The sequence below is a fragment of the Geotrypetes seraphini genome, chromosome 10 (genome assembly GCF_902459505.1).
Source record: "Geotrypetes seraphini chromosome 10, aGeoSer1.1, whole genome shotgun sequence".
Taxonomy (NCBI): domain Eukaryota; kingdom Metazoa; phylum Chordata; class Amphibia; order Gymnophiona; family Dermophiidae; genus Geotrypetes; species Geotrypetes seraphini.
Window position 1 is genome coordinate 86,121,497 of NC_047093.1, and position 25,100 is coordinate 86,146,596.

A 25,100-nucleotide genomic window follows, 5' to 3' on the forward strand; every position below is an offset into this window, starting at 1 on the left:
GTACTGACTTAAGGTGTTGCTGAAGTATACAGACCTACAGGGTAAAGATTTAAAGGAATAGAACTAGAGGATATTGTTTGGAGGTATTGACTAAAGTGTACTATTCCAAAGAGTATAGAACTATAGGTTTTAAAGGTATAAAACTAGAGAAAGAGAACTAATACAATTTGTGCTTTCTTCTTTCTAAAATGAATTCGCTCTCTAAAGTGCATATAACTATAGTGCAATGCTCTCTCTAAAGTGTTTATAACTCGCCAAATTGTTATTGTACCTGATAGCACCTCATCCTAAATACTGCAATTCTGATGAAATTGTCCTCTCTCCACTTAAAACCTGCTGTTACTGTTTTATATCATCACATTGTCTTAGTATTGTAACTGAGGATACTGACCTCTCCCATTCAAACATTGCTGCTATAGTTTTGTATCTGTACACTGCCTACGTCAATGCAAATGTTGCTGCTTCTGCTCTCCTACTTCTCGACGATTCTCTATGACAGCATGTATTCCTCCATCCCACCTGAGTTATTTCCCCCCACAAAAAAACCTTAGCGCTTAGACCTCATTACCCTAGGCCTATTCCCCCTCTCTCCCCCACAAACTCTCTTTCCCCAGGTTTACTGACAACCTAAAAACTAAGAAAAGAGAACTAAGAAGAGCGGAAAGGAAATGGTACAAATCCAGGCTTAAAGGTGACAAATCCATCTGGAAAAAAATGCATGAAAAATATAGTAGAACGCTGATTATCTGAACACTGATTATCCGGATATCCAATTATCTGGATTGCTTCAGGGGTCTCACTTTATATTTGAGTTCCTCCCGAAGTGCTTCTGCCACTGCTACCATCAACCCAGCCCAGCCAAGCCCTCCCCATCAAACCGGGAGACTTTCCCCCACCATCAGCATACCCCGTACAAGAGAGCATTCCCCCTCCTGGACCCAGACAAAGGACACCAGGCCTACCTTGTTTTCCTGGTGGTCTAGCAGCACGCTGGGGCAGGAGCAATTCCCATTCCTGCCCATGCTTTATCAGCAACGAAAATAGCTGCCAAGACTTCCAGTGGCAGTCTCGTGAGGCTATGAGTAGCCTTGCGAGACTGCCACTGGAAGTCTCGGCAGCTATTTTTATCCCTGAAAAAACATGGGCAGGAGCCCCAGCATGCCACTAGACCACCAGGGAAACAAGGTAGGCCTGGGGTCTTTCCTCTGGGTCCGGGAGGGGGTTAGTGGTGTTTGTTAGGGAAGGGAAGGGAACTGCTGCCTTTTCTTATCAGGAGGAGGGGGGCACTGACAGTATTTTTTAACAGTTTTTATTAAAAACAAAACAAAAAAATAATGTCCAATCATCTGAATTTTTGATTATCCGGACTGTTCTCTGCCGAGGTTAGTCTGGATAATCAGCGTTCTACTATACAAACAAGCTACTCTTGACACTAAACACCTCCAACAGATCAAAAAATCCTTTTTTACACTAACAAGAAAGATATTCACAGCATCAGAAGGAGACAACTAAATCTTAAACACTGACCTTGACAGCGAAATGCTCTCTGACTTCTTTGCTGACAAAATAGACAAAATGTGATCTCATTTTGACTCTATCGCACAACAAACACCAATTCCTCACAAACTAAACCGGATACTCAGATCTACAACTGGAATCCTAATCTACTTTGAAACTGTCTCATATGATGACCTCTACTCTATTCACCCTTCTGACTACATTCTTGATCACTGCCCATCACATCTCCTAGCTGCTGTGAAAAATGCCTTTGTAAATTCAATTCTTCCTCTTATCAACACCTCTTTACAATCAGGCTCAGTGCCTATAAAGTGGAAATCAGCAATCATCAGACTAATTTAAAAAAACAACCACCCTACACTTGTTCCTGGCCTGCCCTGCAACTTTAGACCTGTCTCAAACCTACCCTTTATTTCCAAGATCCTGGGGAAAAAAACTGTACTTAACCAGCTACACTCCTTCATCAATGAGCCTTCCAGTTGGGATTCAGGAAATTTCATAGTACTGAAATCGTCCTTCTCGACATAATTAATGACTGCTGGAAATTCATGGATTAAAAAAACAAAGCAATGTCCTACTGGTGCTACTAGATCTCAGCACAGCCTTTGACACAATTGACCATCCTCTTCTCATTACACAACTCACTGAGTTAGGCATCTGAGATGTTTCATTACACTGGTTCACTTCCTTCCTGAGTAATAGATCCCCAAAGCGTACTACTTTACACTACCCTATCAAAACCAAAACCAATCAAATATGGTGTGCCATAGGATCTCTACTTTCCCCTCTTCTACTTAGGGCTACTTTTATCAAGCCGCGCGTGACTTTTCATCACGCGTTAACCCCCGCGCTGGCTAAAAACTACCGCCTGCTCAAGAGGAGGCGGTAGCGGCTAGCGCGGCTGGCGGTTTAACATGCATTAAACCACTAGCGCAGCTTGATAAAAGGAGCCCTTAATCTCTAAATTAGACCTATCCTAGATATAGCCCATAAATACCAAATTCAGATTCACTCTTTCGCCAATGACATCCAACTATATCTTACACTAGGAGAGAACTGGTACTCCCAGATTATGAAATTTCATAACTGTCTCTCAGAAATCAAAAGCTAGATGTCCATTAACAAACTGCAACTAAATGCCTCCAAAACAGAACTCATTTGGATCCACAAAGAGCACTGTGGCTATACCCGTCCCTCTCTTCTCTAGGAATCAACTATCATGACTGCAAAAGACCAAGCACGCAGCTTAGGAATACTTCTCAACTCAGACCTATCACTTTCCAACCATATCTCTCAAGTGGTCTCCTCTTCATTCTATCTCTGACAACTCCGGAAAATAAGAAACTACTTCTCCAAACTCGACTGTACCCAACTTCTCTATGCCTTCGTCCTTTCCTGCATGGACTACTGCAACTCGCTATTCAGCGGACTGACAGCAAAAATCTACAGCATCTTCAGCGTATACAAAATGTTTACCTCCTCTGCCCACTTTCTCCTCTCAGCCACACTTCTCTTTGAAAGCTGCAGACTTGGTTCCTATACACAGCCTGTAGATGACCCAGAAGCCTTCCCTCTGACATCAGAGTCAGCCATGGGCCATGTTCAGGAAACCACGGCTCACGGCTTTGTGAAGAGAAGTACGGCTGGGAGGAGGGAGCTAGCCATAGGAGGTAAACACCAGCGTGAGGGAGGGAGGCATGAATTTGGGATGGAGAATGGAGGGAAGGATGATGAGGGGTGCATTGGAACATGGAAGGGAGGAGGAAGGTTGCATTGAGACAGTAAGGAAGGAAGAGGCGGCGCATTGGCACAGGAAGGGAGATCAGGACCCCTGTTTGTAAGTATGAATTCAATGTAATTCAGACGTTCTTAACCTAGGAACTGCCTGTATACATATAGTATGTATGTCAATTTGTAACCCATTTTGACAATATATTATGTGTGTTAACCTTGAAACCCATTCTGAGCTTGTTGGGGGGGATGAGATATAAAACAAATTAAATTTAGGAAATCGGTTGGTTGGGCTGAGAATTCTTCTGCACCCCCTTGAATAGTGTCTCATAGAAATCCACAAAGGCCTGTTGAATCTTAGAATCAGAGGTATGCTGTTGACCCCCATTTGTCCTCAATAGCATACTATATATATATTCCATTTTGCAATACATTTCAGTTTATGAGACAGCATACGACTGGCCCACTTGTTAAATTTGCCTAAACCAATTCATAGAAACATAGAAGATGACGACAGAAAAGGGCCACGGCCCAACAAGTCTGCCCACTCTAATGACCCACCCCCTAAATTCTTCCCTGAAGTGATCCCACATGCTTGTCCCATTTTCTCTTGAAGTCCAGCGTGCTGCTGGCCTGAATTACCTGCAGTGGAAGACTATTCCAATGATCAACCACCCTCTCAGTGAAGAAGTACTTCCTGGTGTCACCATGAAATCTCCTATCCCTGAGTTTCAACGGATGTCCTCTTGTTGCCGTAGGTCTCAATCATGTCTCCCCTCTCTCTATGCTCCTCGAGTGAGTATAGCTGCAACTTACCCAGCCTTTCCTCATACGGGAGATCTTTGAGTCCTGAGACCATCCTGGTGGTCATTCGCTGAACCGACTCCATTCTCTGCACATCTTTTTGATAATGCGGTCTCCAGAATTGTACACAATATTCCAGATGAAGTCTCATCAAGGATCTGTACAACGGCATTATAACTTCGGTCTTCTGGCTGATGAAACTTCTTCGGATACAACCCATCATTTGTCTAGCCTTGGATGAAGCTTTCTCCACTTGGTTGGTAAATTTCATGTCTTCGCTAATGATTACTCCCAAGTCCCGTTCTGCAGTGGTTCTTGCTAAGGTCTCACCATTTAGGGTGTAAGTTCTACATGGGCTTCTGTTCATGACCTTATACTTTTTGGCATTAAAACTTAGTAGCCAAGTTGAGGCCCAATGTTCCAGTAAGTGTAGGTCCTGCGTCATGCAGTCGGGCATTGAACTGTTGCCTACAATGTTGCATAGTTTGGCGTCATCGGCGAATAATGCAATTTTCCCTCGAAGCCCTTGAGCCAGGTCCCTTATGAAGATATTAAATAAGATCGGACCCAAGACCGAACCCTGCGGCACACCACTGATCACTTCCGACGTCTCGGAGAGAGTGCCATTCACCACCATCCTCTGAAGAGGAGTGTTTGGTGCAGTGGTTGGAGCTACAGCCTCAGCACCCTGGGGTTGTGGTTTCAAACCCTGCACTGCTCCTTGTGGCCCTGGGCAAGTCACTCAGTCCTCCATAGCCCCAGGTACGTTAGATAGATTGTGAGCCCACCGGGACAGATAGGGAAAATGCTTGTGATTGTAAAACCGCTTAGATAACCTTGATAGGCGGTATATAAAGACCTAATAAACTTGAAACTTGAAGTCTACCACTGAGCCAGTCTTTTACCCATGCATTTAACGTTTCACTTAATCCCATCAAACTCATCTTGCTCAATAACGTGCGGTGTGGGACACTATCAAAAGTCTTACTGAAGTCCAAGTATACGACGTCCAGGGACTCCCCCATATCCAGCTTTTCGTTACCCAGTCGAAGAAGCTGATCAGATTGGATTGGCAGGACCTTCCCTTTGTAAACCCATGTTGATGGGATTCTCGTAGATTCTCATCATTCATGATCATATCTAATTTGTGTTTAATTAGTGTTTCCATAATTTTAAAGACTATCAATGTGAGACTCACGGTTCTGTAGTTTTCAGCTTCTGTCCTGCAACCCTTTTTGTGGAGTGGAATGACGTTAGCTGTTTTCCAGTCTAATGGGACTCTTCCTGTACTCAGGGAAAGATTGAAGAGTACGGATAATGGTTCTGCTAGGTCATCACTCAACTCTCTAAGCACCCTGGGATGTAGTTTGTCAGGTCCCATGGCTTTGTTCACTTTGAGCCTTGAAAGTTCGTAGTAGACGCTGCTGGACGTAAACTCAAAATCTCGAAATGGGTCTTCCGAGCTTTCCCTTGTCTGCAGCTGTGGGCCGGATCCCGGTGCCTCGCAGGTAAAGACTGAGCATAAGTATTCATTTAGTAGTTCGGCTTTATCGGAGTCCGATTCTACATAGTTCCCGTCTGATTTCTTAAGGCGCACAATCCCATCCGTATTCCTTTTTCTGTCACTGATATACCTGAAGAAGGATTTATCCCCCTTTTTAATGTTGTCTGCCAGATTCTCTTCCATCCGTAGTTTGGCCTCTCTGACTGCTGTTTTGACGGCTCTAGACTTAGCCAGATAGTCTTCTTTGGTCTTCCGTTTTCCTAATTGTTTGCAGGAGATAAATGCTTGTTTCTTCTTTTTTACGAGGTCCAAGATCTCCGCAGAGAACCACTGAGGCTTATTGTTCCTCCACTGTTTGCTTACCGTATTTATGTATAGGTTGGTTGCTTCGTGTAAGGTAGATTTCAGAGCTGACCACATTGCCTCTACATTATCAGTTGCGGCCTGATTTTGCAGCGCCCAATAAACAAAATCACCCATATTTTTGAAGTTAGTGCCCCTAAAGTTGAGGACCTTTGTGGATGTGTTGGATCTAGTGAATCCTTTCCTGAGATGAAACCACACCATGTTGTGGTCACTGGAGGCCAACTTATCGCCTACCGAAACCTCTGTGACACTTTCCCCATTGGTGAGTACCAGGTCCAGTATCACCTGATCCTAAGTGGACTCCAACACCATCTGTCTGAGTTGTGCTCCCTTTATGGAAGTTAGTAGCCTTCTGCTGCCGCAGGTTGTAGCAGAAAGTTTGTTCCAATTTGCATCAGGCATATTGAAGTCCCCTAGCAACACCGTGTCACCGCGCAAAGTGATGGTCTCTATATCTTCAATTAGCTCCATATCTATATTTTCCTGTTGTCTTGGAGGTCTGTATACAACCCCAAGATACAGGCATTTATCATTCTTCGGTGGGAGAAGGGATTCTCCGGTGTACCTGATGTCTGTGATCCTGGTAACTTTGATGTCCTCCTTAGTGTAAAGTGCTACCGCTCCCCCTGTTTTACCCTCTCTGCCTCGACGAAGTAAATTGTATCCCGGTATAGCCATATCCCACCATGGGAATCCGTGAGCCAGGTCTCAGATATCGCTACCACATCTAGGTCGGGGTTCCTCATTTCCATTTCTAATTCCAAAATTTTATTACCTAAACTGTGAGCATTAACATACATAGCCCTCCATACTTTGTGTTTGTTCGGATTCCGTGGTGAATTTTCCGCCTGAGTTAGTGTGGTTCCTACAGTACTATTTGTTATGTGTGTACTTACCTTAGACTCCGAATTGGAGTGGCAGCTTACCTCGCCAGGATGGTTACTTACCTTGCCAGTATGTGAGTGGGTACCCTCCCCCATTCAGTTTATCCTGAATCACCTGCAATTCTGAATTTTAAGTGAGCCACATGTAAAGGGGTCCATTGATTCTTTGTGCCCTTTCCAGTCTTACATAGGGCCTCCAATGATTGAATCTTGGATCAATATTATGTTTCCTTTTGTCTGAGCAACTAATATTGATGGGCCTGAAAAGATATAATTTTACCCCTCAACACTACCTTCAAGCTTTCCCAGAGGAGTAACATCAGAGGTGCTATTAAACTCTGAGAACTTTAAAATGTCCCATTCCAGCTGTTGAACATTTTCTATATCATCTAGTAAGCTATCTGGAAACTATTGGCATCCAATCCTATCCCCCTCTAAGTGCAGACATATGATGAGTGAGGTATGATTAGACCAAGTTCTTGAGTATATTTCTATCTTTTGTGTAGTTTTACAGATGTCAGAGTCACCAAACCAAAAAGCAATTCTTGAAAAAGAATCATGGGTATGTGAATAAAAAGTATAGTCATGTTCTCCCATACAAGTCATTCTCTCCATAGGTCCCCACATCCCATATCTGACAAAACCTCTGTAATTTGATCTGAATAGGCATAAGAGATATCTGCTGCTGAGTTATCCAGCTTTGGGTTTAAAGTCAAGTTAAAATTACCCTCCAGCAGCAGGGATAAATCCAGGTTGCAAAAAGGTCAGAGAGTTGATCATAAAATTGGCCTTGTTCATGGTTGGATACATAAATGTTAACCAAGGTAATATACCTGTTGCCCAAACTCAAGATCAAAACATTTCTTCCCCTTTTATCCAAAAGCAATTTATGTATCTGCTGAATACCAACACCTGTTTTAGGCTTATATTTTTTAAAAGACTAAGGCCCAGATTCTGTAACCGGTGCTGTTGTCGACGGCCACCTTAAAAGCAGCTGTTGATCACGAGATGGTGCTGGGTAGAGAACTGAACCGCTGGCAAAGGTAGGCTCTGGAAATTTAGGCCAGGGTTTTCCTGGCCTACATTTCCAGTGCCTATCTATGATGTGAATCTCACCGTTGTAGACACTTTAGGCTACCTAATGCCACTTCCAGCATTAGCCACACCCACAGTGGCATTAGGAAAGACCAAAGTACCTACAGAGGTGTGAATCTTGCATCGATTTTTTGGGTGTCAGTAGACACCTTGAAACTTAGCTCAAAATATTGTTTCAATGATGTTTTTTTACTGAGTTTGGGCGCTTACTGGCGCCTAAAAAATCTGCACCAATTAGAGAATCCAGGCCTAAATTATGAAGGGGGAACTTTTTATGGCACAGCAGATATTCATGCTTCCTCAACATATGGGTTTCTTGTACCAAAAGTATATCTGCTTTCAAATGCACCACTTCTTTAAAAAGAAGGGAACTCTTGATAGGTGTATTTAGACCTCATAGTCTGCATTGGAATTTGCATGTGCGTGTTGATGGGAATGCAAATTCATTCAAATTTCTGCGGTGAGGGTGTGACATCGTCATCCTTGGTCAGCTCAAACAGACTGATATGTAAAGAGGTGATATTTTATCCACTGTTGTGCCAAGGATTTCATAGATTTCTAATTGATATCATACAGAGACATGCGGAACTAACAGCTCAGCTGTCCATTTTGGCCGGTGACATCATCCCCCTAACAAATTCTTTTTGTTTTTGATACTTTGTTCTCTGCCTAGATAAAGGCAAATTATAAATAATGAACTAAATTTAATAAAAGTTCATATTCAAATTTCAAAAGCCCCCCCCCCAGCCCCTTTCACCCTGACGGTTCCATATAGGACATAGTGCCAACTGACCTGAGATTGGCACCATTTTCAAAATGGGAAAATATGATACCAGTGCCGTTTGGCTAAATGGAACTAAGGCCCCCTTTTATCAAGGGTTTTTAAAATCACTGGCCGCTGCAGTAAAAGCTCTGATGCTCATAGAAATTCTCTATGCGTCTGAGCTTTTATTGCAGCAGCCAGCGATAAAAAACTCGAATGCGGCTAGATTAAAGGGGGACTAAGGGCTCCTTTTACTAAGGTGCGCTAGCGTTTTTAGCGCACGCACAAGATTAGCGCATGCTAGCCAAAAAATTACCGCCTGCATAAAAGGAGGCGGTAGCAGCTAGCGCGCGCTAAAACCGCTAGCGCACCTTTGTAAAAGAAGCTCTAAATGTGGCAGGAACACTTCACAAATTGTTCTTTTTAATCACGTTAAACCATCCATTTTTTTTTGTTTTTAACATGTTATGTTGTAAAAGAATGTGTACAAAAAAATGAAAGAGAATGTAAATAACCTATGCAATTAAACAATGTATTATGTGCATATTACTTGTCTTTCTCATCGGTCAATCCTTATTAAACTTATAGGTAGTGCAACTTAATGCCGTCAGTAACTTATCTTAATTAGCCGACTGAAAGGAGCTCTGATGCGAATTCGCATTTTGCAAATAGGCTGTCTAAAGGAGTGTCCCTGTTTAGAGCAAATCACTACAGTCTCCGTGCTCTTCTAAAAATAGTCTTCTTTAGAAGAGCAGGGAGACTGTGGTGATTTGCTCTAAATGGGGACGCTCCTTGAGACAGCCTATTTGCAAAATGCACCTCCATAATAATAGTACTAATTGTAATGCAATTTCTTCCATTCATTTTTCATATTCACACAATATAATCTTATAAATACATAATGGTACCCATAAAAAAAGCACACTGTATGCAAAGAAAATGTTGATTATCATTTATATTTGGGAGGTTTTCAAAGAAGTTAAGGCAGATGACTTTAAAATATTCAATGTCACCTCAGTAACAACTATAGAAAAATAAACAAATATAGTGCAAAATATAGACAGCAGATATAAATTCGCAAAACTGACACATTTCGATCACTACCTTTAAAATAAAATCATTTTTCCACTTTCTGACTGTGCATCCAATATTTCTTTCTGCTTCCTGCACACTTCCTCTTCTCCGGCCCTTATTCCCTTCCCCAACCAACATCTCTGTCATCTCTGTCTCTCCTTTCAGTCGGCTAACTAAGATAAGTTACTGACGGCATTAAGTTGCACTACCTATAAGTTTAATAAGGATTGACCGATGAGGAGGCTTACTACAATAAACTTGAACTTTATATGAAATATGCAGTTTGAGTGTAGTCGCTGAGGTCATTGTTGAAATATATTGAAATCTGCTAAATGCTGTGCGCATAAATTATTCAGAAAAAGATGATTATATGATTTGGTTATAAGAGTGTAGCCTTCTATGAGACCTTATTACAAAGTTTTGCTTCACTCAGAAAATACTATATTGGGCTAGAATATTTGGGTATTACTTCCCGAAGGCAGCAATGGCTGCTGAGACATGTTGTTTCTGCATACATCAGTTTTGGAATAGGTCCCCTTGTAATATAGAATCTAAGCTTATTCCAGCTAATTTTTTTTTCTGTTAAATGATTCATTGCATTTACATTCAGCACATTGGACCAATGTGTTTTGGAATGTTAGTACCACATTGTGGATATGGAAATTACAGATTGAATTGAATTCAATATTGTGACCAGCACACATGGTGAGAAATGTAGAATTTATCCAAAATATTTTCACATTATGGCCAAAAAGATGTTATGCATTTTATTATCTAAAACATAAGTGATGTTTCTGTCTTGTTTGCTTTGTGTTTGTGACCCACAGTCCCTATTAGCTTAAGAGTCTCTCTTGACTTGATACCAGCCATTCTGTTATAGCTATTTCTAAAGAGCAGCAGCAATATTTGTGGCATTTAAAAAGCATAAAAACATAAGAGGTGCCATACTGGGACAGACTGAAGGTACCTCAAGCTAGGATCCTGTTTCCAACAGTGGCCAACCCAGGTCTCAAGTACCTGGCAAGATCCCAAGGAAATAAACAGATTTTATGCTGCTTATCCTAAGAATACCAGGAGATTTCCCCAAGCCATTTCAATATTGGCTTATGGACTTTTGTTTTAGGAAATTATTGAAACCTTTTTTTAAAACCTGCTAACCTAACTGCTTTCACCACATTCTCCAGCAAAGAATTCCAGGGTTTAATTACATGTTGAGAGAAGAAATATTTTCTCTAGTTTGTTTCAAATCTACTACTTAGTAGCTTCATTGAATGCCCTCCAGCCTTAGTATTTTTGGGAAGAGTAAACAAGCGATTCACATCAACCCTCTCCACTCCACTCAGGCCCTCTTTTACTAAGGTGCGCTAACCGACTAGTGTGCACTAATTTGATTAGCATATGCTAATCGGTTAGCGCAACTTAGTAAAAGAAGGGGGGGGTCAGTATTTTATAGACCTCCATTATATCACCCTTGAACCATCTCTTCTCCATTTTAGCCTTTCCTCAGAGGGAAGTTGTCCCATCCCCTTTATCAATTTTGTCTCCCTTCTCTGTACCTTTTCTAATTCTGCTATATCTTTTTTGACATATGATGTCTAGAATTGCACACAGTATTCAAGGTGCTGTATCCACATCTTTGACCAGATTCATTGAAGTTGTTACCTGTTGCTGTTTTCAGTACCCAGTGATCCTTAACACCTCCTGGATGTGGTGCATGTATGTCAACCACTTTATGACTATGACATGAAAGACTTTATTCCAGAGAATATTCATTTTCAATCTGCAAGGATTAAAGGACTGTGTTCATATCAATACCAAACAGAATATTGTACAATAAATCCATATTCAGAATACCAAATTCTTTCCAGGTACAATAATTGTATGGGAATGGTAAAAAAAACTCTGAGATAGAAGTAACCAGTTTGCAAATGACAAATTCTGTTAAATGGATAATTCTCCAATCAGAACAGTGGTCCATCGTGCCCAGCAGTCCGCTCACACGGCGGCCCTTAGTTCAAAGACCAGTGCCTTGAGTCTAGCCTTACCTGCGTACGTTCTGGTTCAACAGGAACTTGTCTAACTTTGTCTTGAATCCCTGGAGGTTGTTTTCCCCTATAACAGCCTCCAGAAGAGCATTCCAGTTTTCTACCACTCTCTGGGTGAAGAAGAACTTCCTTATGTTTGTACGGAATCTATCCCCTTTTAACTTTAGAGAGTGCCCTCTCGTTCTCTCTACCTTGGAGAGCCTGTCTTTATCTACTAAGTCAATTCCCTTCATTATCTTGAATGTTTCAATCATGTCCCCTCAGTCTCCTCTTTTCAAGGGAGAAGAGGCCCAGTTTTTCTAATCACTCACTGTACGGCAACTCCTCCAGTCCCTTAACCATTTTAGTCGCTCTTCTCTGGACCCTCTCGAGTATTACCGTGTCCTTCTTCTTGTACAGTGACCAGTGCTGGACGCAGTATTCCAGGTGGGAGCGTACCATGGCCCGGTACAGCGGCATGATAACTTTCTCCGATCTGTTCGTGATCCCCTTCTTAATCATTCCTAGCATTCTGTTCACCCTTGTCGCCACCGCCACGCATTGCGCAGACGGCTTCATTGACTTGTCAACCATTACTCCCAAGTATTTTTCCTAGGGGGTCTCTCCAAGTACTGCACACGACATCCTGTATTCGTGTATAAGATGTTTTTTACCAACATGCATCACCTTACACTTATCCACATTAAACCTCATTTGCCATGTTGCGGCCCATTTCTCGAGCGTGGTTATGTCACATTGCAGGTCTTCGCAATCCTTCTGCGTCCTCACTACACTGAATAACTTTGTATTGTCTGCAAATTTAATCACCTCGCTTGTCGTACCAATTTCCAGGTCATTTATAAATATGTTGAAGAGCACGGGTCCAAGCACCGAACCCTGCAGCACTCCACTCGTAATGCTTTTCCAGTCCAGTATTGTCCATTTACCCCCACTCTCTGTTTACTATCCGCCAACCAGTTTTTAAACCACGTGAGTATTTCACCCTCAATTCCATGGCTCACAATTTTTTGAAGTAGTTGTTCTTGTTGTCGAATGGCTTCTGAAAATCCAGATATACAATGTCGACTGGGTCACCCTTGTCTATCTGCCTGTTTACTCCCTCGATGAAGTGCAGCAAGTTCGTGAAGCAAGATCTTCCTTTGCTGAAGCTGTGCTTGCTGGTCCTCATCAGATTGTGTCCGTCTAGGTGATCAGTGATGCGTTCCTATATTTAGGTACGTCTAAAACCTGTTTCATTTATCGGCACTTGGCCGACTTGTCTTTTAGATCTTCCAAGTGCCGATTTATGCCAGTTTTTAGACATTTGATTTTTTTTTATTATGAGCCCCTTAGTTAAACTAAGAGCATACAAACTATATAGTCTCAGAATTGTATCTGCATGGCTGTAATAGATAAGAGCACAGTATTGGCTGACAGATTCAGGTACCCCAAGTTACGGTGCACCAGTTCTGGGCTGGTTAGGGCCAAATTCTATAAATGGCATCCCTCTTGCCTGCGATGTATGGGGTGGTGGTGGGGTTCCAGCAGGAGAGACTGTGCATCCCTCCTACAGGCAATCTTCAGGGGAGTGAGGGGTTCCGGCAGGAGGGACTGGGCATCCCTTCTGCTGGTGATCTTTGGGGGGGGGGGGTCTAGCAGGAGTGACTTGGCATCCCTCCTGTTGGTAGTCTTCGCAGGGGGGAGGGGTTGCCGCTAAACTTATCGCAGCAGGCAGATCACTTGCCGCAATAAGCTCAGCGGCAACCTATCGTTAAGGCAGACTAAATAGAAACAGGGAAAATGAAGGCAGATAAAGATCATATGGCATATGTTAATATTCATTACGGTTACCTTGAAATTCAGACATATTTTTGAGCCAAAAGGAGATGAACAGAGAAGCACTGATTTAATAGGCCAACATAAAATTAAATCACTAATATAAATAAGATAGTTGCGGGTAGATGCTTTTGTTTGCCTGGGCTGGCTTGTAATAATTTATATAAATATTAATTATCATTTCCAGTAACTTTTTAAGTAACATAAATACAGTGAAAATTACTGAGAATATTTGGACATGTTTTCTAGCCAACAGCTGTGTCTTCTAACAGAGTTCATACAGTCACCACCCACGACAGTTTTATGAGAATAGCTTCAGGCAGAATTTTGTGATCACTTGCATTAAAAAATTATGTTAATTCCAAATGTTGTGTCTGAGACAATTAGAATAGGAAAGAATCTGCTATTTTTCCCAATAAAACAGCAGCTACTGTTTTATTACATCCTGCTTTCATCTCCATTAATAGAATTGGGAGTGGGCAGCATCTATGTGTGATAGCTCTGTCTGTTGAAAGTTCTATAAAACTATCCCCCCTCCTTTACAAAAGCAGAGCGTGTTTTTTAGTGGTGGTATCAAGTTTCAAGTTTATTACCGTAATTATTTGATATCCCGCCTATTGTTACGCCTAGGCGGTTTCTATATGAATAAAAATTGTTTAAAAAATAGGGGGATAGCAAAAAAAACCAAACAAATGTATTAGGACATATAATCACTAGACCGAATTAAAATTAAGGCAAAAAAAATAAAATAAAAGACACAGAAGGGGGGAAGTGGAATAAATACAATATTCAACTAAAAGAAAAAGTTAAATGGGCTTATGCAATAGGAAGGGGAAGGGAAATGAACTGTACTACCTAGAAATAGAGAGTTCTTAAGAAGCGAAGGCATCCATAAATAGAAGTCTTTAGTTTTAACATAAGAACATAAGAAGTTGCCTCCACTGGGTCAGACCGGAGGTCCATCTCGCCCAGCGGCCCGCTCCCGCGGCGGCCCACCAGGTCCTTGACCTGTGAAGTGAATTCTTTCCTTTATAATCTACCTCTACTTCTATAACCTACATCTGCTGCTATCTGTACCCCTCAATCCCTTTATCCTCTAGGAACCTATCCAAACCTTCCTTAAACCCCTCTACTGTGCTCTCGCCTACTACAACCTCTGGAAGAGCATTCCATGCGTCCACCAACCTCTGGGTAAAAAAGAACTTCCTAGCATTGGTTCTAAACCTGTCCCCTTTCAATTTCTCCGAGTGACCCCTGGTGCTCGTGGTCCCTCGCAGTTCGAAGAATCTGTCCTTATCCACTTTCTCTATGCCCTTCAGAATCTTGAAGGTTTCTATCATGTCTCCTCTAAATCTCCTCTTCTCCAGGGAGAACAGCCCCAGCATTTTCAACCTGTCGGCGTATGTAAAGTTTTCCATACCTCTTATCAGTTTAGTCGCTCTTCTCTGGACTCCCTCGAGTACAGCCATGTCTTTCTTGAGGTACGGCGACCAGTACTGGACACAGTACTCCAGGTGCGGGCGCACCATTGCACGATACAGCGGCATGATAACTTCCTTTGTCCTGGTAGTGATACCCTTTTTGATGATGCTCAGCATTCTGTTTGCTCTCTTTGAGGCTGTCGCACACTGCGCTGATGGTTTCAAAGTTGTGTCCACCATCACTCCCAGGTCTCTTTCAAGGTTGCTTGCCCCTAGCAATATTCCCCCCATTTTGTAGCTAAACATCAGGTTCTTTTTTCCTACGTGCATGACCTTGCATTTCTCTATGTTGAAACTCATTTGCCACTTTTTTGCCCACTCTTCCAGTCTCGTCAGGTCCCTTTGCAGGTCCTCACAATCCTCCATGGTTTTGACCCTGTTGCAGAGTTTGGTGTCATCAGCAAATTTAATGACCTCACATTTCGTCCCCGTCTCCAGGTTGTTGATAAACACGTTGAATAGGAGCGGTCCTAACACCGATCCCTGTGGAACTCCGCTCGTGACCCATTGCCAGTCTGAGTAATGCCCTTTTACTCCAACCCTCTGTTTTCTGCCCGCCAGCCAGTGTCTAATCCATCGGTGGACATCCCCTTGCACCCCGTGATTCCACAGCTTCTTTAGCAGCCTTTCATGGGGTACCTTGTCGAAGGCTTTTTGGAAGTCAAGATATATGATGTCTATGGCTTCCCCTCTATCCATCAGGCTGCTTATCCCCTCCTATATAAGGGTAAGGAGGATTCATTCCTGAGGTGGCTTGGAAGTGTGTTCCATAAAGTGGGGGCGATTACAGAGAAGATTGTTTTACGTGTGGTGTCGTAGAATACGTGGTGAAGTGAGGAATTCTATGAGCTGTTACTGCTGCAGCCAGCACTAAAAATCGCACTATGGTTTTGTAAAAAGGGAGGTTAATTATTGAATTCATTTTCTATCCCTGATTTTAAGGCTAAATGGGATCGAAAGGTGGGATCTCTTCGCAAAGAGAGGTAGGGGAGGGTCATTGATGTGGGCAGACTTGATGGGCCTTGGCCCTTATCTGCCGTCACCTTCTATGTTTCTATGTTTCTATGTTTTTCCCCAAAGAGCTCAGAATGGGATACAGGTTAAACATAAATAATATACAGTTAACAGGTTACGATTTGAATTGAATTTATCCTAATTTAACATATACTAGGGATCTAATAACCAATATACGTGGAGAGGCATAATCAAAAGAAACATCTAATTAGACAATTAGATGTTTCTTTTGATTATGCCTCTCCACGTATATTGGTTATTAGATCCCTAGTATATGTTAAATTAGGATAAATTCAATGCCTCTGTATGCTTCATGTTTTTACTTTCTTTGTTTTCTTGTTTGATTTTTGAAAAAATTAATAAACTTTCATGGAAAAAAAAAATTTGGACGTAGGGCACTTGTTGCCCAAAGTCAACAGTGGCAAAATATCCATTCTCGAAAAGTACGTCCAAATTTTTTTGGGGAAAATCGTCTACTTCTACGTCTAGCCGTTTGAACATCCAGATCGCTACTACGTCTATCTTTATACCACATTCTCATCCAAAAAATCATCCAAGTCCCAAATGCCCGAAGAAGACCTTCTGGATGTGGAAGGGGCCCGCAAAGTGATAGACTGGCCACCCAGATATGGCAAATAGCAATGGGGCACCTTATAGGGCACTGCTGTGAACTTCACAAAAAGGGTGCCACATAAAAATCTCACCAGAACTCCCTTATAGGGTATGGTAAGCCCCTCAAAACCCACTATACCAACCTGTCTACAACCTGAATAGCCCTTATGGCTGCAGGTGGCATCTACATGGCAACAGAGTAGGGTTTTGGGGGGGTTGGTGGGCGCACATTTTTCACTATGAATATAGTGGTTAGAGTGGCTTATGGGCCTGGGTCCTCCTCTCTATGGTTCAATAGCCCACCCCCAGACTACTTAAGCTATCTCTATGCAGCTCTACTAGGCTTTCCTATGCCAAGTGCTGATGTTCCGGAGGCATAAGTAATTCTATTTGAAGAAACTATTACAACCTCTTATCGAGTAAACCGAGTTAAGCATCTGTTGTCTGGAGGATGATCCGGTATATAAACCAAAAGATTGAATTGAGGTCAGTGAAAACGGGGGTGGGGGGGGGTGGGATTGAGGGTCTTTACTTTGTCCTTGCAGTGGTTATCTGGTTACTTTTGATACCTTTTGGGTACTTATATTGGGTTTTAGATCACCTAAGTCACAATGTATAAGTTCCATCTAGGTAGCTTCGTCAAACTTTCGATTATCCCTGCAATACGACTAAGTCTAGGTCAGCCCACATCCCACCCACATCCTGCCCTAATCACCTCTGGGTGCACAGCAGGATTCAGAGGTCTAAAAAATCTCTGGATACATCTAAAAACCCATTTCGATTGTCGACATTTGGACGACCTGGCTTTTAGATCATCCAAGTGCCAATTTGGGCGGGTTTTATCCTACTTGACATATACCAATGTAATACATACATAATAAATTTGACATAGTTACAGTGCAAGATTTATCAATATAAGTTTTTATCCTAATGTCGCACAATCCATATACATTAACATTTCTTTATAATCTATCAGCCTTAGGCAGGGGAGTTAGGCGAAAAGGTGAAGGGTTGGTTCTCTGTGGCTGCCACCGATCATCGTAGCAGCCACCAAGAATCCTAGGCTAATGCACTCCATGCAATGCTAATGCTATCCTATGCTAATGAACACTCCATGCAATGTTCTAAACGTTTTGCCCATTTTTTGCTAGCAAAATTTAACGACAGGGTCTGAGCTGTTGTTAGAGGTAATTTTCTAACCATCATTCTTAGATTAGCACTGAGCATACCTTAAATTTAACCATTCAAATTGCACAAAGACCCTGATTCTGTATAGGACGCCCAGAAGGGGCATCCTATACAGAATTGGGCCTACACTAACCCCGATTAAACTATGGCCCCCACACACTGACCCTCTTCCATCCCCAAATATCTGCATGAAACAGTATATATCAGTGTCTATGATAGCTGCAGATACTAAGGCCAGTCCTAGGAGAGCTGCAAGCAAGTCTCTGGAGTAGCGTGATAGGCAGTGCAGTGGACTGCAGAGAAGGGGGACATATGCCCATATGCCATAGTACACTTGTGGTGGAAATTCTGAGTCCACCAAGAACCTGCTGTACTGCCATATAGGTGACACCTGCAGGCATAAGGGCTATTGGAATGGTAGACATGTGGGTATAGAAAGTTTTGAAGAAGTTTTGAAAGCCCCATAATTATGGTGACATGTGTACCTGGCACCCTTAATGTGAAGTTCACAGCAGTGCCCCTTAGGGTGCTCCACTGCTCTGCTGGCATGTCTGTGTGGCCAGTTCATTAAAAAATGCTGGCCCCTCCTACACCCAAATGGCTTGTTTTTGAGATTTTTAATTTGGACTGTTTTTTTTTTTTCAATAATGGAAAAAAAAAATAGACCCCTAGCTGGACCATTTTTGAAAACAAAAAGATAGACGTCTTGCAGATTCGAAAATGGACATTTACTCCACCCAGTTTTTGAATATTTTTCTCAAAACGTCCAAAAATACCCCTCCATGTATCATAGGACCTGGTGCCAGATGAAGACCATAATCTCCAGCCACTGGTCAATGAACAAAAAATATTTTGTACTCTAAAGCCAATGTTCACTAAACAGGCACGCTTGTTATGCTGGTGCGTGACAATAAAACAGCTCTCTTTTGATGCCTGGAAAGCAATGTATAATGATGTTTATCTGGTTTTACAGTGTTAAGCTCCAGGGAACCTTTAATTATGGGTGACATGTTGAATGGTACAGGGGATGATCAGATCCATAGGGAAGCGTTGTCCTTACTTGGAAAGATAAACTCTGCCTTCGCTATCATTTCTTCAATTCCTATTAATAATTGCATGTTTCTTTTTCTTTTCCAGGGAGGTCTGATTGCTCTGCTGCTCCTTCTCCTTGTTTTCACGGTGGCTTTGTATGCCCAACGACGCTGGCACAAGAGACGGAGGATCCCCCAGAAAAGCGCCAGCACTGAAGCAACTCATGAAATACACTACATCCCCTCAGTGCTGCTGGCTCCCCAAGCGAGAGAAAGCTTCCGAAATTCCCATATTCAGTCCCACAACTCAGTCATTGGTGTGCCAATTCGAGAAACCCCCATCCTGGATGACTATGACTATGAGGAAGAGGAGGAGCCCCCGCATTGCCTAGATTATGGTGGCAGAGAAGAGGTGTTTGGGAGTCAGGTCACACGAACCCTGGAGAGTCTCAGCAGGGCTGAGGAAGAGAAACATGACTTGGAGAAGAGAGGTTGGGCATTGTGCTTTTTTTGTTATTTCATCCTTTAAAAGACTTTAAATAAAACTAAGAAGCAGTGAGTTGCTAAAACAATGTTGATTATTAAGGGGTAAAAAATAAATGAGCATAGAGGCAGCTAATGTCAGTTGGCTTGGACTGCAGCCACCACATGGTCCTCTCATTATGTTCAGTTGTGTATTCACCACAGGACATCATGATCCAAATAATTGCTTCTGGAGTCTGTGTGTGGGGGGGGGGGAGGGGGAGGAGGGAGGAACGTGAAATTGAGCTGCTGCTTTTCCATATGGGGAATGGTCACGCTCAGACTCCAAACTGTTTTAGGATTGCAAGATTCCAATTAGCAACATTTTCAATAGTATAATCTCTAGCTGAGACCTTGGCTCGGGCTCACAGACTTATTTATCTCTGTAGGTATTTGTTTGCCTGCCAAGGTGCGTGTTTTTAGACAAAGTCTGTTTCTTTAATATGTTTTGCTCTACGGTCAAACATTCAAAGAGATTTGCATTATTTGTAGGGAGAATCTGAGTAAGCATATTTGTGATTGATGACAGTATAATAAGATATATATGAAGGTCATTTTCAGTGGGATTTAGCCAAGTAACTAACAAATTAGGTGACTAGAAACCTCCCAGATGAGGTTTGCACCAGGCCTTAATTTAGGAATACGCAATATAGGCAACTGCCTAGGGCACCAAATTTTTAAACCATCAAATAGGCAAAAGATGATCCTGCTTCTGCTTACTGTTTTAGGACCATGTGCTTCTGCTGCTTTAAAGGGGTACCACTATGGTACTATTGTTCTCCTATGCTTTTCTCCTGTCCTTTCAATCTGTGGGTTCTCTTAACGCCCCTTACCTCTATCCTACTCATGAGAATCTACTTCCTTGTCTTGCTTATGGTTACCAAAATCCTAAATCCAGCCCTGGCTTGCATCCCACTAGTGACTAAAAATATACATATATTTTTAGTTGGATTTAATAGAACCTGCTGGGTTTGGGCATTCATTTGAAATGACATTTCCCATATTGTTTCATGCAGGGTTTTTTTTTTTTCCTGAAACAGGAAAAAAAACTGATTTTGGGTTTTTTCCCCTTTATTTGTATGTACCATTAATAGTGTGCACTCTTTCTGAAAGAGTATTGTACATAATAAAAGTGGTATATTACGTGCCAAATAAACCATAAATAGTGACACTCTTCACAAATAGTGCTCATTCAATACAAAAAGGACACAGTTTTTCTGAAAGAGCACGCATTCTTAACAGTATTTGCTGCTGTAACAAGATAACCTGAATTGAACCAAGCTTACTGCAAATTTCCTCCTTGTCAATCTGCAACATAGAAAGAATATAGAAAAAAAATATGTATGCATTTCAGAAGCCCAGGGCTTCCTATGATGATAAAGTCAAATAAGTGTATGTTTAGCTATAGAGCAAATTATCTGTCTATAAATTCTGTTCTATTTTTCTATGGCTTTCTTTGTTCAGTCTGACTGATGTTCTGATCAATAGTGAAGAATACTGGACTGTGTCAGGGAATAGTCAGACTGTTTCCTGTTTGAAAAGGGATGTAGTCAGGGCCAGCCTGAGGCTCAGAGAATCTGGGTTTCATTCCTGGCTCTGTGTTCCCTTCCCCACATTAGTCAGGGTCAGTGCCAGGGGTTCTAAAGTTGTAGCACTCATAGGCCCTCAGGAGAGAGGGGATCAAAGACATTGTGCAATGGAGATGTCTAATGGCTGGAATAAGGGTACATGGTTTCAGGGTTCTGGAAGGGGCCCTACTGCATAGTCTCCAGCTGGTTAGAGCAGCTGCCTCAGCACCCTGTGAGTTCAATTCCTACTGCAGCTGCTTGTGAATCTGGGCAAGTCACTTCATTGCCCACAAAATAATACCTGTCTAAAATATGTAAACCAGTTTGATTGTAACCACACACAGCTCTAAAATTATATAACATGCACTGATGGTGTGCACTTTGCAGTGGATGTATGCATGAAGGAATTTGGGTAGAGTGTGGGTGGTGCACACCAAAATTTACTAAACTATGATTTATATGCATTCATGCATAGATCTAGGCATATTTAAAGGTAGCTGAGAGTCTGCTCAAATGGAAGAAAAAGCCTCAGGTTTTATTGGCAGAGCTCAAGCTCAAACCACCACCTTCACATCATTGGCTAAAAAAACTTCCATAGAGTGACAACTTGCTGTTGAGGTTTAAAATAATTGAGGACTGAGATATTTTGCAACTGAAACCACTGTGAGTGTTTAAAGCATTCTCTTAAAATGCCAACGTTTCACAGCACAAAGCCGTTTCTTCAGGGCTAAGATGTGAAACGTTAGCATTTTAAGAGAATGCTTTAAACACTCACAGTGGTTTCAGTTGCAAAATATCTCAGTCCTCAATTATTTTAAACCTCACTCTATGGAAGTTTTTTAGCCAATGATGTGGAGCTTTGAGTTTGAGCTCTGCCAATAAAACCTGAGGCTTTTTCTTCCATTTGAGCAGACTCTCAGCTACCTTTAAGTGGAGTTTTATTTATATTTCCCCACTTCACCTTTTGCAATATTGTAGATCTAGGCACATACATTTATACTAGCTACAGAGCTGGTATTATAGTCATACCTAGATGTACATATATGTTTTTTTTGCTATTAGTATTCTGTAATGCTAAGTGCCTACTTTTCTTTATAGAATAGACTTATCAAAATAGGTGCCATAACCAGTGCCTGTATTATAAAATTATACCGAATGGGGTGGAACTTTCTAAAATGACCACCTAAGAATCCTACTCGTAAGTTAGAAACTTGGCTGTGGAAATCAGCCATGACAATCTAATTTATTTCCCTTAACTTAACCCCATTTATGGCTCACTTTTTAGAAACTTAAATTTAGGATGAGGGTGAGAGGGACAGAGGAATATTCATTTAGAAAGATCGTTGTTTCTGACCCCTTAAGTTGGCATCTGAATCTTTGTATATCAACTTCTCAATGCATAGCTTTCTGGTTCTAAGTCCATGCTTAACAACATTAGAGGGTAATTCAATCCATGTTACCTACATAAAGTTAGGCGCTGGGATGCTGTCTGCTAAGCATAAATTCTTTATTGGTCATTGCGCACATAAGTGCCATGGTGACGGGACTAAATCGCGTGAGACAATGGCGCGCAGACAACTGAGCGCAAGGTTGACGGCGCGCCGAAGAAAAGCACTATTTTAAAGGGCTCCGACGGGGTGTGTGGGGGGGAACCCCCCCACTTTACTTATCAGACATTGCGCTGGTGTTGTGGGGGGTTTGGGGGGTCGTAACCCCCACATTATACTTAAAACTGAACTTTTTCCCTAAAAAACAGGCAAAAAGTTCAGTTTCAAGTATAATGAGGGGCGTTACAACCCCCCAAACCCCCCACAACGCCAGCGCGATGTCTGTTAAGTAAAATAGGGGGGTTCCCCACCAACACCCCCCGTCAGAACCTTTTAAAATAGTGCTTTTCTTCGGCGCACCGTCAACCTTGCGCTCAGTTGTCGGCATGCCGTTGTCTCACGCGATTTTGTCTATGAACCAATTGCCATTATAGAATACTAGCATTTTATGCACCAGTATCTAATCATGGCCACTTACACCATGTAAATGGCTAGTCTAAATGACTGTAAATAAATGTTCCAGTTGCATGCACAACTGTCGACATTCTATAAGCTTAGCATGTAAGCAATGGTCACTGTCCCCGATCTGCCCATGCCCCTCCAACATACACTCCCCCCTAGTAGTTCTGTGTCAAAGGATTTCCACACTAAAAGAATTATGACTAAGTGAATTTACATGCATTGAGAGTGACATGGTAACCATTACTGAGCTAACTACCACAGTAATGGTGAAAATTTTAAAAAATTACTACAGTGATAGTAGACTGTTACATGGTAGTGCCTTGGGAATGGGAACTGATATCACGGTAATCCTGTGGTAATGGGGAAACAGACGGGCCCTCTCCAGACCTACCTTAACAATTGTGGTGGTCTAGTGGCCTCTTCAGGGGTAGGAAAGAACCCCACTCTTTCCTACCCTCTGTCGCTGATATAGCCACTGTCAGTGTATTTTTAAAAAATGGCTGCTGAGACGTCATACAGCAGCCTTGCAAGGCTTGCGGAAGTGTCATCCACCAGGAAGGATGACCTCTGCTGTCTGATCATCAAAGCCAGGACTCTGAGGACTTCCTGCATAGTGCTAGTTAACCGTGGTTTTTCACCAAAGCGGTAAGTGTTAAAACACCAATGCTGATGCATGTCATCTTCTTTTTTTTTCTAATCCACTCTGGTTCCTACAAATAATTTTATGCATAGCATGCATTCATAGAGTTAGAGATGGAGTTAAGGGCAGACTGGGGAGGGGGGCGGACAGGTAGAACATGAAATTAAGCTGTTAGAGACATAGAAACACGATGGCAGATAAAGGCCAAATGGCCCATCTAGTCTGCCCATCCACAGTAAACATTATCTCTTTCTCTGTCTGAGAGATCCCACTTGCCTATCCCAGGCCCTCTTGAATTCAGACACAGTCTCCGTTTCCACCACCTCTTCCGGGAGACTGTTCCAAGCATCTACCACCCTTTCCGTAAAAAGGAATTTCCTCAGATTACTTTGGAGCCTATCACCTCTTAACTTCATCCTATGCCTTCTCATTGCAGAGTTTCCTTTCAATGAAAGAGACTCGACTCATGCACATTTATATTATGTAGGTATTTAAACGTTTATAACTTAAGCCAACTAAATAAAATGTCTACTTTATCTGCTTGAATAGTGACAGAGTTACCGCTTTTATGGATTAAGTTATACCAATAAAAAAGGTATCACTTTATTCTTTTTTGTTTGTTTTTATTTAACATTTATTTCTATGCTTTAAAATAGACTAATGGCCAATCACATTACTTTAGCCATATATATTGAGTGTAGCAATTTAAATGAATAGAACCATTGAATATGAGCATAAAGATAAGAGCTAGTGGTACAGAAAGAAATAATTTATAAAATTATAATAGTAACAGTAAAATGTGAGCTTCTGTTCCTGCTCAGATTATAGTTCAGGCCCAGAGGCAGGATTCAACATATTTTATTGCCATAGCTGCTATTCCTCTAGTTGCCTGTAGAATTAAAGATTAGTTTTCCTGAGGTTCGTTCTGCTACAGATGTGTTCTCCTTAAGCAGTTGTACTATGCAATGACAAATTTTTTTTATTTCAAATATTTTTTATGTTTTGCACAGTACAGAAGAAAATGGTACAGAGAAAGGAAAATGGTACAGAGAAAGGAAAATGGTAAAACCAGAGGACATAATTTGAGGTTGAGGGGTGGTAGATTCAGGGGCAATGTTAGGAGATTCTACTTTACGGAGAGGGTGGTGGATGCCTGGAATGCGCTCCCGAGAGAGGTGGTGGAGAGTAAAACTGTGACTGAGTTCAAAGAAGCGTGGGATGAACACAGAAGATTTAGAATCAGAAAATAATATTAAAGATTGAACTAGGCCAGTTACTGGGCAGACTTGCACGGTCTGTGTCTGTGTATGGCCGTTTGGAGGAGGATGGGCAGGGGAGGGCTTCAATGGCTGGGAGGGTGTAGATGGGCTGGGGTAAGTCTTAACAGAGATTTCGGCAGTTGGAACCCAAGCACAGTACCGGGTAAAGCTTTGGAT

General features: G+C 42.0%; 1 protein-coding gene across 2 annotated transcripts in view; it reads left to right on the forward strand.

The window, feature by feature from the left end:
• The window catches only part of ASTN2 (astrotactin 2), a 1,902,914-nt gene that overhangs the window by 544,754 nt on the left and 1,333,060 nt on the right, over positions 1-25,100 (forward strand). For both annotated transcript variants that reach the window (XM_033961675.1, XM_033961676.1), the window contains exon 3: positions 19,032-19,416. In XM_033961675.1, coding sequence (XP_033817566.1) covers positions 19,032-19,416 — 385 coding nt within the window. The remainder of the gene's footprint in view (positions 1-19,031; positions 19,417-25,100) is intronic.